The 14,989-nt window shown below is 48.6% G+C and overlaps 1 protein-coding gene across 1 annotated transcript in view; it reads right to left on the bottom strand.

Moving 5' to 3' along the window:
* Positions 1-816: 816 nt before the first annotated feature.
* LRP4 (LDL receptor related protein 4) overlaps positions 817-14,989 on the bottom strand; it is a 58,966-nt gene continuing 44,793 nt past the window's right edge. The window contains exons 31-38 of the mRNA XM_075547683.1: positions 13,974-14,082; positions 12,134-12,278; positions 11,801-11,914; positions 11,238-11,373; positions 6,644-6,708; positions 6,076-6,163; positions 4,649-4,790; positions 817-1,776 (exon numbers count right to left, since the gene is read on the bottom strand). Of these exons, the coding sequence (XP_075403798.1) occupies positions 1,444-1,776; positions 4,649-4,790; positions 6,076-6,163; positions 6,644-6,708; positions 11,238-11,373; positions 11,801-11,914; positions 12,134-12,278; positions 13,974-14,082 (1,132 nt within the window). The 3' untranslated portion in view covers positions 817-1,443. The remainder of the gene's footprint in view (positions 1,777-4,648; positions 4,791-6,075; positions 6,164-6,643; positions 6,709-11,237; positions 11,374-11,800; positions 11,915-12,133; positions 12,279-13,973; positions 14,083-14,989) is intronic.

Raw genomic sequence — 14,989 nt, 5'->3', positions numbered from 1 at the left:
TCCTTTCTACTGCTGGCGCCTTGCACCTCTCGTTAGCCCACCTCACCATAGGACTTTGGAGACTGCAGGTGTCACAAGGCTAGGTCAGAAAGAGCTAACTAGGCAACACAGTGAAGAGCCAGGCAGAAGCAGCCTCGAGGACAGGAAGGGTGTCCACTGCCCTCTATGGGCTGAGGGCAGTGCCCTCTGTGTGAACGAGCATGCTCCCGAGGGGTGGCAAGGAAAGTAAGCCACTGAGCCGAGAAGAGGCTTAGCAATGGCAACCTCACCACATCACAGCCACGGGGCCTTTATCCACGACCTTCGATCCCTGAGCACTTGAAAAAGGACACAGGAAGCTCAACCTTATTTATGGGTACTCAAGTCTCTCACCCCATCGCCCGTCTGACTGATAGAAACTTCTGGGGCTTTGTCGAATGGCTGTGTCTGGTTCTCTTTCCTCAGCATCCTAGAGACTGAGGGAAGAGCGTGGGAGAAGATTCCCATGCAGGTGGTGTGCTACTAGGTGTGGCCTCCACAGGGCATCTTAAATAGACCTTGCAGGGATACAGAGTCATCCGGAGCCCCACCATTCACTGAAGCCGCTGGCCCACCACATGGTATCTGAAGAAGACAAGACTTAGGAAAGGTACTGGCCAGTGGCAGCAGGGAAAGAATTCCTATTTCGCCCGTAGTCATGTGATAAGGACCACCCCCCCACTAGTCATCTGAAGGCAGAGAAACCTCCAGAGTCTAGCAGGAGGCATACCAGCTTGAACCACCCCAGACCCTCCCCCCCAGATCTCATTGCCATCTCTGCATTCGAACAAAAAGAATGACTCCGAGGTCGAGAATGACGTCCACTGCCAGCAGTGGACTCTGGTCAACTAGCCCTACCCCCACCCCCAAATTCTCTCCGATTGCCAAGACCCTCGAGGCTGGGGTTTTCCCAGAGGCCCATCCCAGCTGGGCTGACTCCTCCTCCTCTCAGCCTCTGTCCTCCAGCCATCTCTTTACCCACAAGCCCCTGCCCCAGCCCCTGGCAAGCAAGTCCTCAGCGCAGTGGTCACACCAGTTCTGCCAGGCGAGCGTACAGTCTTGCACCACCAGCTGCTGTGGGGCAGGCACTACAGATGCGATCTGGGGGTGGGGCGGGAGGGGGACCTCCGCACTGACAAGGAATCCTTCTCTAGCCCAGTTTCCGGGGGCCCAGACTTCTGGGTACAAGAGTCGAGGTGCGTGGTAACATCCCGGTCTAAATTCTCAGATGTGTCATCATTTCTTCTGCCCAGGGGATCCTGGTCTCAGGTGGGGATGGCTCCCGTGGAGGGCATGGGAGCGGTTTCAGGGTGGGAGGAAGGACGAGCACACGGGGGGGGGGGGGCGCCTGTTGCATAAGCGGGCACAAGGACTGGCAATCCACAGAGGAGGAGTTACAGGCAGGGAGGGAAGGAACCTGGGCATTTAGACCTGGCTCTCGGAGGAGAGCTTGCGTTCATGTTTCCAGCCCGTGTCCGGCAGAGAGCCCCGTCTTTCTGGGGTGGCTGCGGTGTGGACACTGCTGCACTCAGATTGCTCTTCCTGTAGCAGCTGCTCTGTCTCCGTGTCGTCCAGGGAGCCAGAGCTGGCCTGGATGGACACCGTGTCCGTCTTCATGCACACGTGATCCAGCAGGAGGCCGCCCCGCGAGCTCCGCAGTTGCTTGAGGTCATCCCACTCCGCACCGTCCCCAGACAGGAGGCAGATCCCCTCCACAATCTTGATCTTCTCCTTGGTGTAGTTAGGGTCAGGCCCACCCTAGGTCGGAGAGGGAGGAGACAAGGTCAGTCAGGTGGGCGCTCTATAAAGGCTCTCCCGGTGAACTGCAAGAGGAAGTGGGCGTGCCCAGGAGAAGCACAAAGAGCCCACCAAGCAAAGGGGCACGTGATCAGGGTAAGTCTATGAGGCCCAGCCTACAAGGAAAGGAACAGCTACAGTGCTGATGACCCACCACTCACCCATCGGCCAGCACCCACCACTCGCCAGCTACATCGGCCAACGACTTAACATCTCTAAGACTCCCTGCCCCCTCTGCGGCGTGGGGGAGAGTAACAGTACCCACACCTCCCAAGCAGCTGTTCTGAGGGCACAATGAGGGGATACCCTGAATGCAATTGAGTAGCATGCTTGGCACCTAAGATGCACTACATACAACATATTAGCGATCGTTACATGGTCATGAACCCCATGCTGACATCAGCGATCAGAAGCAATCGGCGGAAGCCCTGCAGAGTGTATTCATTCAGGATTTTGGCCAGCGGGATATGCTGTTTTGTTCTGAATTCTCTCTTGTTTTTGGTGATGGGTCCCAAGAGCCCATCCACTGGGTCCCTCTAACCTGGAACTTTTTCAGGGTGGGAGTGTCATTTTGGTTCTGGAATCCCTGGGTGGTCCTGCCAGCACGCTTGCCTGCTAACAGGCTGGCTGGTGGGGTCCACCCAGAAGGGCCTGGGAGAGAAACCGGTGGCGTTTGGCTTCCAGAACAATCAGCTGCGAGGACCAATGGTGGAGCACCGTTCTCCTCTGGTACGCCTGGCACGGGGCCACGATGTGTGAGCAACGACCCAACAGCAACCGGCTCACTCGGCGTCTGCTCCCGTGAGCCCTTGGCCGTTTCCAAACAAGCTGGGACTGGCCCAAGGACAGGGTTGAGATCTGCTCAGGCCTCTCCCTTATAGGTCCCTCAAAGGGCAGCCTGGCTTCTGGTTTCCGGGGAATACCCACCGACATGCTGCCACTCCCAGGAGAAAATGGGCCACTGTGTCCGGGATAGTGCTCCTGCCAAGACCCAACTGCTCTACTCTAGCAACAACTAATCCCACAGATATCTATTGAGCCGCAATAGTATGAACCCCTGGTGGCCTACTGGGTTATGTATTGGGCCGCCCACCACAAGGTCAACAGTTCCAAACCACCAGCTGCTCCATGGGAGAAAGAGGCGGCTTTCTACTCCCATAAAGAGCTATCGTCTCAGAAACCCACAAGGGCAGGTCTACCCTTCCCTCTAGAGTCCCTATGAATCGGAAGTCACTCAGTGCCAGTGAATTTGGTTTTGAGTTGCTATGAAGGGTGATACAGTGGTAGGTGTCCAATGATTGCAAAAATGCGTATAAAATACGGTCCTTGCCATCATGCAGACACAGCACACCAGGAAACACACACACACACACACACACACACCTCTGCTCATCCAACACACTCTGCAAGCTGAAATTAGTAGATTAGAAGCAGGCCACTGAAGAGTCTTCGCCACACACAAACACTCTGGGTAAGTCAGGGAGAAGAGGGGGTCTTGGCACTAGCAATCTGGGGGGACACCACTCCCTCTGCAAACACACAGCAACAGGTACCTGAAATCAAGAAGAAATCAGAAGAGAAAAGGTGAAAGACTATCAGAGGGGTGAAAGAGCTGCTGAGGAAGAAGCATAAAACAGAAGACAAGAGGTCACATGGCTTTCATGTCTAACCTACGGCCCTGACTGAGGTTCTCTTTAGGGACATCAGACCCTGGGGATCCCAAGGACCCCCCGAGTTATTCCTTCAGGAAGATTATTTGAGGAAGGGACCTATCAGCCTCAGAACCACAGGATACCCCTGGATGTTCTTTTTCAGCTTGTAGAGCAAGCTCTGAGAGATTGAGAAAGCACTGGCCTTTGGGGGCGAGCATATTCATCTTGCAGGGGAGCCCTGTGGGGGTGGGCTTGCGAGGGGCCAAGGGGACAGACCGATTAGAGCCTCACAAAGAGTAACTCCTAGAGAAAAGTTATAGGAGCTGGGAGGAAAAATACTAACAACATGATTCTTTCATATACATTTAGCTTTAACAACATCTAAAAAATAGATAACATGGGTTAACTCAGACTTGGGCAGTTTGAAGAGGCAAGATATTGAATCCTTGTGAAAACAGGGCTGTTTTTTCAGCAAAAACAAAACAATTCACGGAAGGGAAAAATGTGCTAAAAAAGCATGAAAAACCTAGCAGCGTAGAGAAGTTGCATGAGACGCCGTGGGAAGAGGAAGAACGAAGGGGAACCAGCCATTCCCAGCCCTGGACCCACCAGCTTGCACGGGAGAGCTGAAGGCAAAGCCACAGCTGTGGAGTTTGGGTGTCTAGGAAGGCTTCCTCGTTCCACTGGGACCCCAGTCATGGCAGAGGGGTGACCACCCCAGGGGAGCAAAAGCGGTCAGTCTGAGAAGACGGGTCCTGGCGGGGAGCTGCACCTTCAAATGCCTTCAGATCTGATCCTTCGAGGATCTACAGGCCACAGCTTCCAGACCAGGGCTTCTCCCCCTTCCTCACACCGCGACCCTTTCACACAGCTCCTCCTGTGGTGGTGACCCCCAACCGTAACATTATTTCCGTTGCTACTTCATCACTGTCATTTTGCTGCTGTTATGAATTGGACGACCCCTGTGAAAGGGTCGTTTGGCCCCCACAATCTACAGGTTGAGAACCACTGTAGACCTTTCCAGAAACCCAAGTTATTTTTAGTTCTTGTTCACTGTGTGAAAAAACAGAACAAAACCAAAAAACCCAACCGTTCAGATGGTAGCTAGAACCACCCAGCCTCCTTAACGGATTTACTCTGGTGAATAAACAGACCCCTTAACTGCAAATTTCAGTCCTCACCTCTTTCTTGTAGCACAACTGATTGTAGATGGCGGGCTTGGGGGCTGCCTCAATCTTCACTTCCTGAGTGGAGGTTCGGTAGGAGGGGTTGCTGTATGTCAGGTTTCCCATGCCGGGGTCGGTGAACTTAGATTTCTTGTGTCTTTAGGAGGAAAGATGATGAGAAATGAGTTAGGATCTTTATGGGTGTGGCACGTGGGGAGGATGTGGCCGATGGCCTCAGAGGTGCCCACTTCCTGGGATTCATGCTCTTCTAAGCTCCTTCCCCCTTAAGTGACAGAGAGGCCAGGTGACGGGCGGTTCGTTTCTCATAGATAGAATACACAAAAGCAGCGGTTCCTGAACTAGGTTCTAAAGAAACTGTGGCTTCTTCTTGAGTTGCCATTCCCCCACTCACTTCTGGCAATTGCTCTGGGGATAGCAAGCGGCCGTGCTGCAAGGCGCGCTGTGGAAACTGGAAACCTGGGCCAAGAATCACATGAGTGAGCTTGGAAAGGGTCTCTTCCCCGGTCGAGTCTGGAGATGAGGCTGCAACGGCAGCATCGACCTGGATGGCAGCCTCATGGGGGGAAGAGGCCCCTGCTTATGTTGCCTCTGGGGTTATAAACCACGGTAGCAGAGGCAATAAATGTTTCTGTTGTTTAAGCAGCTGCATGTTAGGGTAATTTATTAGACAGTAACAGATAACGAACATACCAAGCTTTGGCGTCAATATGGACCTATATTTCAATCCTCCTTTTATGAATTACGAGTTGGAAACTTGGTGACTATTAGCTCATCCTCATCTGCACAGTGAGAAATTACGCCAACAGCTGTATTTACAAAGTTGTGTGTCATCGATACATATTTATTAAGTGGGAGCTGCTCTCAATATTATCATTGTTATTATTTGCAAAACCCAGAGATTTTTGCTGCAAGCTGTGCTTCTAGCCTTTGGGGGAAGATAAAAAAAGCAGAGGGGCATATGAAAGATGCTACATTAAAAATGATACGTTTTACCTTCCCAGGACGGCTCCTACTGAGTGATGATATGTCAGCCAGTATTGTGTAAAGTGTATTTGTGCAGAGAGAAAATGATATCCAATTCCAATCGTGGGAGGCAGTGCGGGCAGTAGGAAAAGCAAAGGTGCTGGAATCTGTCCCAGCTCTGCCTCTTCCTGTGTGACCCGGGTACTCATGAACCCAGTCTGTCAAGGAAATGCCAGGGGGTTCTGTGGCCATTAAAATCAGATCCCCTCTGAAAGTGTTTAGGTTGTGACCGGGGAAGAAGAAACAATCTTCAGGTTTCCGTCTTTCCCCTCTGCTTCTCTGACCAGGGACCCAACAACCTTGAGATGAGGCGGGTCAGAGATCAAATCAGTGAACTCGGAAGCTTCTGGACGATTCCAGGCAGGGCCAGGAAGCCCCTGCAGTGGGGCTGAGGTTACCTGTACAGCATCAAAGCCGCAATCACCAACAGAATCAGCAGAATACTGAGGAGTCCGCCGATGACGTAGCTGGCATGGAGTCCCTCCCCTAGTTGGAAGAGAGGGCCAATGAGCAGGGCTGCCAAGGGCGGGAAGGATGGAAGACAGGGGACACAAAGGGTGCTTTTGTAGTCGCTGGATTCCACACCATCTCAGGATGGCCAGTGGCTCCTCAGAAGACAGCACCAGGGGTGACAAAAGGGGCGAAGAAGAACTCTATCACTCTGCTGGCGGCCCCCTTCCTAACACAACTGAAGGCAAGTGCTAAATTTTTAAGCTTGTGTTTCTCCTCAGTTAAACTTCTCACAATAAATTGCTCACAGGACTGGTAGAGTTAAATTAGGAGAGAATATATGTATATTTAAAGTGGAAATACACACATACACATATGGCCATATGGAGAGTTGGTTATGACTATTATTTCCACAGACTGCATCTAATCAGATGGATTAGATTAACCTTTGGTCTCAAAGGTTATGAAAGACTCCAAATCCCAATATTCTCTTTTCCAAACGAGTTCAGGGCTTACCTGGAGCAGCAGGTACAGCCTCAGAATGTGCACAGAGGCCCAGCTGGGCATCCTTCTCAGAGCACCTGTGGAGCACAAGACACCAACTGTGAAGGCTACATGCATGCAGGAGCAATCTCCCTTTCCTGCAGGACAAGGGGGAATGTTCCTGTGATCTGAGAGTTTGTCACAGAGGGGCCACCAGAACCTCAGAGAGGGCAGGACGGGGAAATCCAGGGAATTCGGTGTGAGGCACTGTCTTCCAGATGCTGGACCATCTAAAACATGCTCTGAAACATATGTTGAATAAAGAAAATAGGTGGACGCTTGATACAATTGATGTATGGAATGTTTTAAGAGCTGTAAGAGCCCCCAGTAAAATGATTTAAACAAAAAAATATGTTGTGACCAAGGGCTCAAGTAGCAAGAAAATGTTTTAGAAACGATGGTGGCAATGTTTGTACAAATGTGCTTGATACAACTAATGTATGGATTGTTAAAAGAGCGGAAAGAACCCCTAATGAAATGATTACAATAAAAAAATGTTGTGGAAACAAAAAAAAAGAAACTCAATGCCATTGAGCGGATGCCAACTCCTTGGGACCCTATAGGACACAGTAGAACTGCCCCAGTGAGTTTCTGAGACGGGGACTCTCCCTCATAGCGGCTGGTGGTTTTGAACTGCTGACCATGAGGTTAGCAGCCCACTGCCTAACCACTGTGCCACCAGGGCTCTGTGTGGTGAAAAGTTGAGTACAAGAAAGAAGAAAATATCTTAAAACAGATCGTGGTGATTGTACAACTCTTCTTGATGTGATTGAATACTGAATTGTATGGTGTGTGAATTGTATGTCAATAAAACTGTTGGAAATATGTATATATATTATTAAAAATAAATTGAGAATCAGAGGTGAAGGTACTAGAAAACAAAAAGACAAATAGTGTAGAAGAAGAAGTACATACATACATATACATATATAAAAGGTTTTCATACCAAAAGAAGCAGACTTCAGTAGTGACCGGGGGTGGAAGGAGGAAGCAATAGGTTAGAGCAGTGGGTCTCAATGCCGCGACCCTTTAATACAGTTCCTCACATTGTGGTGACCCCCAACCATAAAATAATTTTCCTTGCTACTTCATAACTGTAATTTTGCTACTGTTATGAATTTTCACATAAATATCTGATATGTAGGATGTATTTTTATTGTTACAAATTGAATATAATTCAAGCATAGTGATTAATCACAAATCCATATGTAATTATATATTGTGAAATATTTATTTCTAGTTGCAAATAAGTGAAATTTTGTTTTGAAGCATGATGTAGCATGGGTAACAGTCTTCATGCGGGGTACTCGTAGGTGGGTGTATCTGCAAGTGGGCAGATCCTCCTGGAGACAGATAGAGGAGCGGTGCCTCAGGTCCGAAGCCCATCCGAAATATGGGTTTTCCGATGGTCTCAGGCAACCCCTGTGAAAGGGTTGCTTGAACCCCAAAGGGGTCACGACCCACAGGTTGAAAACCGCTGGGTTAGCGGGTTGACAGGTGTTCACTTCGGTCAAGGAGAGAGAATATACTACCAGAGGGAGGTGGGGTGGATAGAGCAAGGCTCTGATTTTGATAAGTTGTTTCAAATGGTGAACAGAAACATGATAGTGGGATATGTAAAGCCCAAATTAATTCGTAATGAAAACAAAAGCAAAACGGAGAAGCCGATTTGGGAGTGTGCTACAAGTCTGGGGAGAAGATATTAAGGAAATCAATAGTCTGCTTGATGAAACTACCAGGATGGATTGAAAGCAGCTCCCAGCCAAACCAAGCTGATTGGATAAAGGCTCACACAGGAGCTCAAAAAAATGTTTGTTTTTCTTCCCACTCTTCTTTGACACAAGACACCCAGAGGGAGGGCTGGGACAGCGAACGCAGAATGCTAAGCAGGTAACTTCTTTGTGCACATTCTAAGCAGGCAATTAAAAACATCTTCTAAAAGGCTGGAGGAAAGCTACTTGCAAGCACTTTAGAAACGAGGATGCACAGAATGTTCCAATAGAACTCCCATCAGGAAAAGGTCCAAGGGGAGTTCAAGAGTTGTCTAAATCGACTTAGAGAAAGTCAGTGAGGCTAACAGTGGTGGCTAATCCTATAAGAAGTAGCGAGAAAGTGATATGATTTTACCTAGGTATCTGCTTTTCTTTATAAAGTTTTTATGAAAAAGATGGGGGTGGGGGTGGCACATGGTATATGAATTGGATCATATACAGATTTTATAATTTTAGGACTAAGAGTCTAGAGTTCGTATTTGGGGTTGGGATTAGGATTGGAGTTCTGATTTAGAACTGAAATTAGTGCTACTTTTTAAAATAAAATTTAAAAAAACAAACCCAACAACATAAAATTGAACAAGATGAACACAATGTTACTCACTGAGTTATACATGTTAAAATTATTGAATTGATAAATGTTTTATGTATGTTTTTAACCACAATCAAAATTGATATTAAAAATTAAAACACTTGTATTATTACGATGAAAAACCAAATCCAGTCCAAATACAACAGATAGATGGCAAAACATTAAGAGTGATTATATACAGGTACTCATTAATTCTCTTTTAGTCCTATCTAGAGTTCTATTATTCTTTTGCAAAGTGAAAATCCTTATAAGGATGTCTCTAAATTAGATGTAACATTCTATTCAATCAGTTTTAAGATGTGCATTTCTCCCCTACATCTTAATATCTCTGAGATGGGAATGTGTTTTATAGTCAAGGGTGTCTGGATTGACTATTAGTTATTTTCCCCCTTCAATCTCACACCAGGGAAGTCCTGAATTTTGGGTAATCTCTCAAAGCAGGACGCTTCTTATAATCGAAAGCACCTTTGATTAAGGAAAGGCAAAACTGTGCACTCGATTGGAGAATCGAGCAGCGTCGGACTGGGTTGTTCAATACTGTTCTATGTGTGTTTTGAAGATGCCAACTTACTGCCGTCAATGCTGACTCATAGCGACACTATAGTACAGACTAGAACCGCTCTGGTGGGTTTCCAAGATTATTACTCTTTATGAGAGTAGAGTCTCATCTTTCTCCCACAGAGCAGCTGATGGTTTCGAACTGCTGGCCTTGGAGTTAGCAATCCAATGGGTAACCCATTATGCCCCCAAGGCTTCTGGTTTGAACATTAAACCAAACCAAACTTACTGGCGTGGTATCTCTTCCACCTCACAGCAACCCTGTAAGATAGAGTAGAACTGACCTGTGGGTTTCCTAGACTGTAAGTCTTTATAGGAGTAGAAAGCCTCATCTTTCTCTCGTTGGAATATTAGCTACTATTTATCATCTGAAACAAAGACAAATATCTTTTTTTGTTCCAAATGATAAAGCCACTGCCTAAAGACTGAAGTTACGGATTGATTGGTGTCCCCCCCACACACAAATAAATGTGTTAACTGGCTAGGTCATGATTATGTGTCTGCCTCGCATTTGTGATCTGTTATAATTATCTTCCATTTTGTGCTATGTTGCAAATCCTAACCCTGATATGCTAATGAGCGGGCAGGTAACAGGGTTGGGTAAAGGGGGAGGGAGGAAAAAAGCAGAGCTGACACTAAGGGCTCAATAGAAAATAAATGTCTAAAAACTAATGATGGTAACATATGAACTAATGCGTTTGATACAGCTGATGTATGGATTGTTACAAGAGTTGTAAGAGCCTTCAATAAAAATGTTTTTTTAAAAGAAAGGCTGGATATGTCTTGAGCCATAGTCTTAATCATTCCCACCCTTTTTTTGACTTACATCTTTCATCTTTTTTTTGTTCTTTTTTTTTTGTTTACATCGTTCATCTTACAAGAAATGAAAGGAGAGAGGATAAGCTGAGAGGAGAAGGATTTTACAACCATCAAGAAAGAAAAGCCAATGAGAATGATTGGGGCAGGGAATGTGCGGATGTGCTTTATACAATTGATGTAATGTATATGTATGGATTGTGATAAGAGTTGTATGAGCCCCTAATAAAATGGTTTTTAAAAATATCAGGAAAAAAGAAAGAAAGAAAAGCCAGAAGTGGAGTGCAGTTTGCGGATCCGGGGTCCCTGTGCTGAGAGTCTCCTAGACCCAGAGGGAGAGCTCAGCCAGGACACATGGAGATGTCCAACGACTGCAGGGAACACAGATGTTGCATGGACAAGAGGACCTTCCCCTAGAGCCAGCATTCTAAATTTGAACATCCAGTCTTCTAAACTGTGAGAAAATGAAAATGTGTTTTATAATTAACACGCGATGACTAAGACAGCCCCAATGACTTAGTGGCTTCTGAGTGAACTACAGGATAAGAACAGAAACTAAACAAGTGAATAGGAGCAATGTCACAGATGGAAAGTTTCCTGATTGACTGATTGATCTCTGTAGTCATCCTTAAGGCTGGTCCTCAGAACTATAAAGAAAGTCACCTCAAGTCTAAATATGGTAGCCTGTCTCAAGGAGGGACTAGGGCTAGCTGGTACGATCTACTGCCCATCTGTCCGTCTCGGTAAGCTAGAACTACTGACCTGTTGCTGGTGGGGACAGTGATCATTTGAACGGAAGGGCCCGCATTTCTGTTCGGAACCGACTCACCTTCCTTCCACCTCCTCCAGGGATGTGCGGGTCCGAGTGGTAGAGGAACGTAAGGTGGTAGGTAGCGTGTTAGGTAGCACGGGGCTCTTTTCACTCATGCTGGTAGCCTTGGGAGCTGGGGGCACCAGGCCAGGCACTGGAGAGAAAAAGAGGCCTGGCATGGGTCATTGGAACCCAAACCTTTAATACGGTCCGAGACTAACATCTGGAGAAATTGACACAGCAAACCGCTAGCTGCTCCGGTCCCAGGCACCCTCCAGAGACCCCCTTCTTGACACTAGGAATAACGATAACTTGGATCCTATTAATTGCTCTGGATGGGCTAGTGAGCCTACGAAGGTCGGGCCAAGAGAGCAATGCACGGGCCACAGCACAGATCCGGGAAAGCAGGCGAGTCACTGACAGCAGCCAGACTCACACCATGCTTGTGTCCATTCCAAAGCTCAAACTCAACTGTTCCTCCTTACTCAGCTCTAGGGCCGCCAAGGGGGGGATGATTTGCTAAAAGACCCTCCCAGGGCACTGCTGTTCCCAGAGGCTGGCTAGTCTTCAGTCCAACTCACCGAGGGAGCACGGCCGGCCGTCAGGCTCATCCGGACAGGCACACACAAAGTCCAAGGCTCTGGCAAAGCAGAGGTGGGTGCAGCCGCCATTGTTCACCCCACAGGCGTTGGTCCCTGGAGGCAGAGCAGACAGGACCAGTGCTCTTCATTGGACACATCTCAAAGCCCGGGCTGTGCCAGTCTCAGGGACAGTAGGGCACGAGACGTCACACCACACGGGGGCGAAAAAGAAGTTCTAACAGCTTAACACGGGAGCCGAAGGCTCATCAACCATTCTTGGGGTGACCGACCCCATGGACCGTCGGGAAACTGACTCAGTATCCGGGAACCCACCTGTCTGCCGCTGAGGGGAAACCACGATGATATCCATAAGTCCTTCCACATTCGCCAACACTGTCTCCTTGTTCCGGCCTGAGTACTTGTCTACACGTTGGATTGACTTGGTCTGCCAGTCTGTCCAGTAGATCCACCTGTCCTGCTACTCAATAGGGAAACCCCGAAAGAGTCAATATTATTTGACAGTCAGATCCCAATCCAGTTTCTATGCTTCACCACCCAAGAGTCCCTTTGCTGAAACATCCTCTTCATCTCTCACCCACAAAGCCACCTTTTGTGAGTCTCCAGGAATGCCCTCCTCTGAGAAACCTCCCCAGACCCACCCGGCGTTCACTCTCCTCTCTTCCCTGCTGCTCTGTCCCTTGTGCTCACATCGACAGGTGGGTTGCAACACGATAGAACAAATCGACGGGTCTATCGGTCCTCCCAGAGTAAGTCCTTTAGGGAAGGCTTCGCTCCTACTCTCTGAACTTCCAGCCCCTAACATTCAGTCCTCAGTAAGTTAGCTGAGCATCTCGATCAGTACATGAGTTCCTAAATGTAGCAGAGGAGCAACTGGGCCTTCTGGGTCCCTGCTTTTGGGCTCTTCACTCAGAGTTCTGACTCGATTACTTTGGGTTTCTTCTGTGAGCCACTGACTCCTAATGCAGTGGTCCTGAGTCTGAACCACGGTACCCTGGGAAGGCCCTCTGGCTCTTAGGGCATATATCGCAAACTCCAGGCAGAACTAAGAAACTGGAAAAGTTTATTCAGCAGTATCCAGGGATGTCACATTTGGAGTATGAAAGGGGGAAAGGGATACCTATCATTAAGTAAAGCTGGACAACATCTAGTTGCCAGGATATAATAGAGACTATGGATAACGGAGAATATGGAAAGAGTGGATGAAGTTTGTCAAAAAGGGACAACATTTTAAAATCATTAAGAATTCTTGGTCTATAGCATCAGTAGACCTCCGTTTTTCCTTCTTTTTTTTCCCACACCACTTTGCAGGTTTGAGCTCTCAAAAGTGACAGCTAAGAAAACAATTATTTAGAGATAGCTTGCACCGAGTACTACCCACATGCCGGGTATTCAGCTAACACTTGAATATGTGACGGGGATAGATTATTACACTTGAGCCACACATTGAGCTGTTAACTACAAGGTCAATGGTTCAAACCCCACAGTAGCTCCCCGGGAGAAAGATGAGGCTGTCTGCTCCTATAAAGATTTAGTCTCAAAAACCAAAGGGGAGAGCTGTACTCTGCCCCACGGGATCACTATGAATCAGAATCAGCTTGATGACAGTGAGTGTGTCTGTTTTTTTCCCAGCCTAGAGATGTGTAGTATGTCACCTACAGTTACACAGCTATGTAATGAATGACACAGAAGGAACTTGAGCCCTGGGACCTGGCATGTGGGAGGTACTGATTGGCGAGCTGCCTTAAAACTCTGGGCCTGAAGCTTTGTCACCTTACTGCCACTGTGGGGGCTCGCTGAGCTCAGATGCTGGGACCAGAGCATTTGGACCAATTGGAGCACTTGGTAAAATGCTTACGACTGGGCCCAATCCTCAGAAAGCCAACTCTCTATGGCCGGAGGCCCAGGAATCTGTGTTCTCACAGCTCCTCAGCTGACTCTACATTAACATATTAGTCACCTCGAATGCTGCAGCATGGGAGTGGGGGAGTAGGAGGGGAAGGGTCCATAGGTACGGGGCTTCAGAGCACAGCAAGCCCCCTGACGTGCACCCCTAGAGCACACCCAGTGGCACCCAGAGCCCAGGATGCTGACGCCAAACTCTAGGCCACGCCCCAGTCCAGGAGCTCTAATTGCCACCCTCCTGAGCCAGTACCTGGGTGAGGGCAAAGGGGTGGGACACGCGGCTGACCAAGACCTGCCGCAGCTTCCCATTGAGATCGGCGCTCTCGATCCGGTCCAGATGTGCATCGACCCAGTAGATCCTGCAAGGAAACGGAGACAAGGCTGGCTGCTCAGACCATGGCCTTTTCCCTAAGGACCACCCTCCACCTCTCCCTGCCAGCCAAACTGGCACAAGGTGTGAGCAGCCAGGAACTCCCCTGGAGGAGAGGTCAGTGTCAGCTCCACAGGGGAAGGACTGCCAAGTGGGCAGACCAGGGTTGTTCTGGGATTAGTGGACGGTCTGGGGGCCGTGGAGGAAACACCATTCCCCCCGCACCTGGATCACCCTTTGATCCCTCATCTGGAGTCTAGGCCCAAATGATTAAGATATTCTTCATGAAGAGAAAGAACCTGGTCTGCACAGACACCTCTGAGCTTCAAGGAGGAAGGCACCTGCCAACTCCTCAGGGAACTCTGACTCTCGTGCCCTCAGTCCAGAGTCTCTCTTCTGCCCTCCGGCTTTTTTCTCTAAACTCACAAAACCAAACTCACTGGCATCAGGTTGATGCCGACGCACAGTGAGCCTCTAGGACTGGGTAGAAGTGCCCCTGTGAGTCCTGTCTTTCTCCCATGGAGCCGCTGGTGGTTTCAAACTGCTGACCCTGCAGTTTTCAGCTTACCTCCTAGCCACTAGGCCACCAGGGTTCCTTGCCTCTAGAGTAGGCATTTCGCCTTTCAGTACCTGAAGGGACTAGCAAGGTAATGCATACGAAGGATCAGCTGAGTCGGTGGGGGGGTGTGCGTGTGTGTGCGCACTGGGGGGTTCTGACTGCGGTCCGGTCAGAAGACCCCCCCCCTTTGCTAAAAGCAGTTAGCTTAAAGGCATTTAAACCAGTGAAACAAAACCTATTCAGGGGTGAGGGCTGCAGGTGGGAACCAAGTCATCATCTTGTTCCCCGCTTTCTCGTTCCTACTGACGAAGAAACTGACTCTTGTTCATTCACCCTA

The sequence above is a fragment of the Tenrec ecaudatus genome, chromosome 4, assembly GCF_050624435.1.
Source record: "Tenrec ecaudatus isolate mTenEca1 chromosome 4, mTenEca1.hap1, whole genome shotgun sequence".
NCBI lineage: Eukaryota > Metazoa > Chordata > Mammalia > Afrosoricida > Tenrecidae > Tenrec > Tenrec ecaudatus.
Note: the sequence above shows the minus strand (reverse complement) of the source record. Positions and strands in the feature narration are given on the sequence as shown.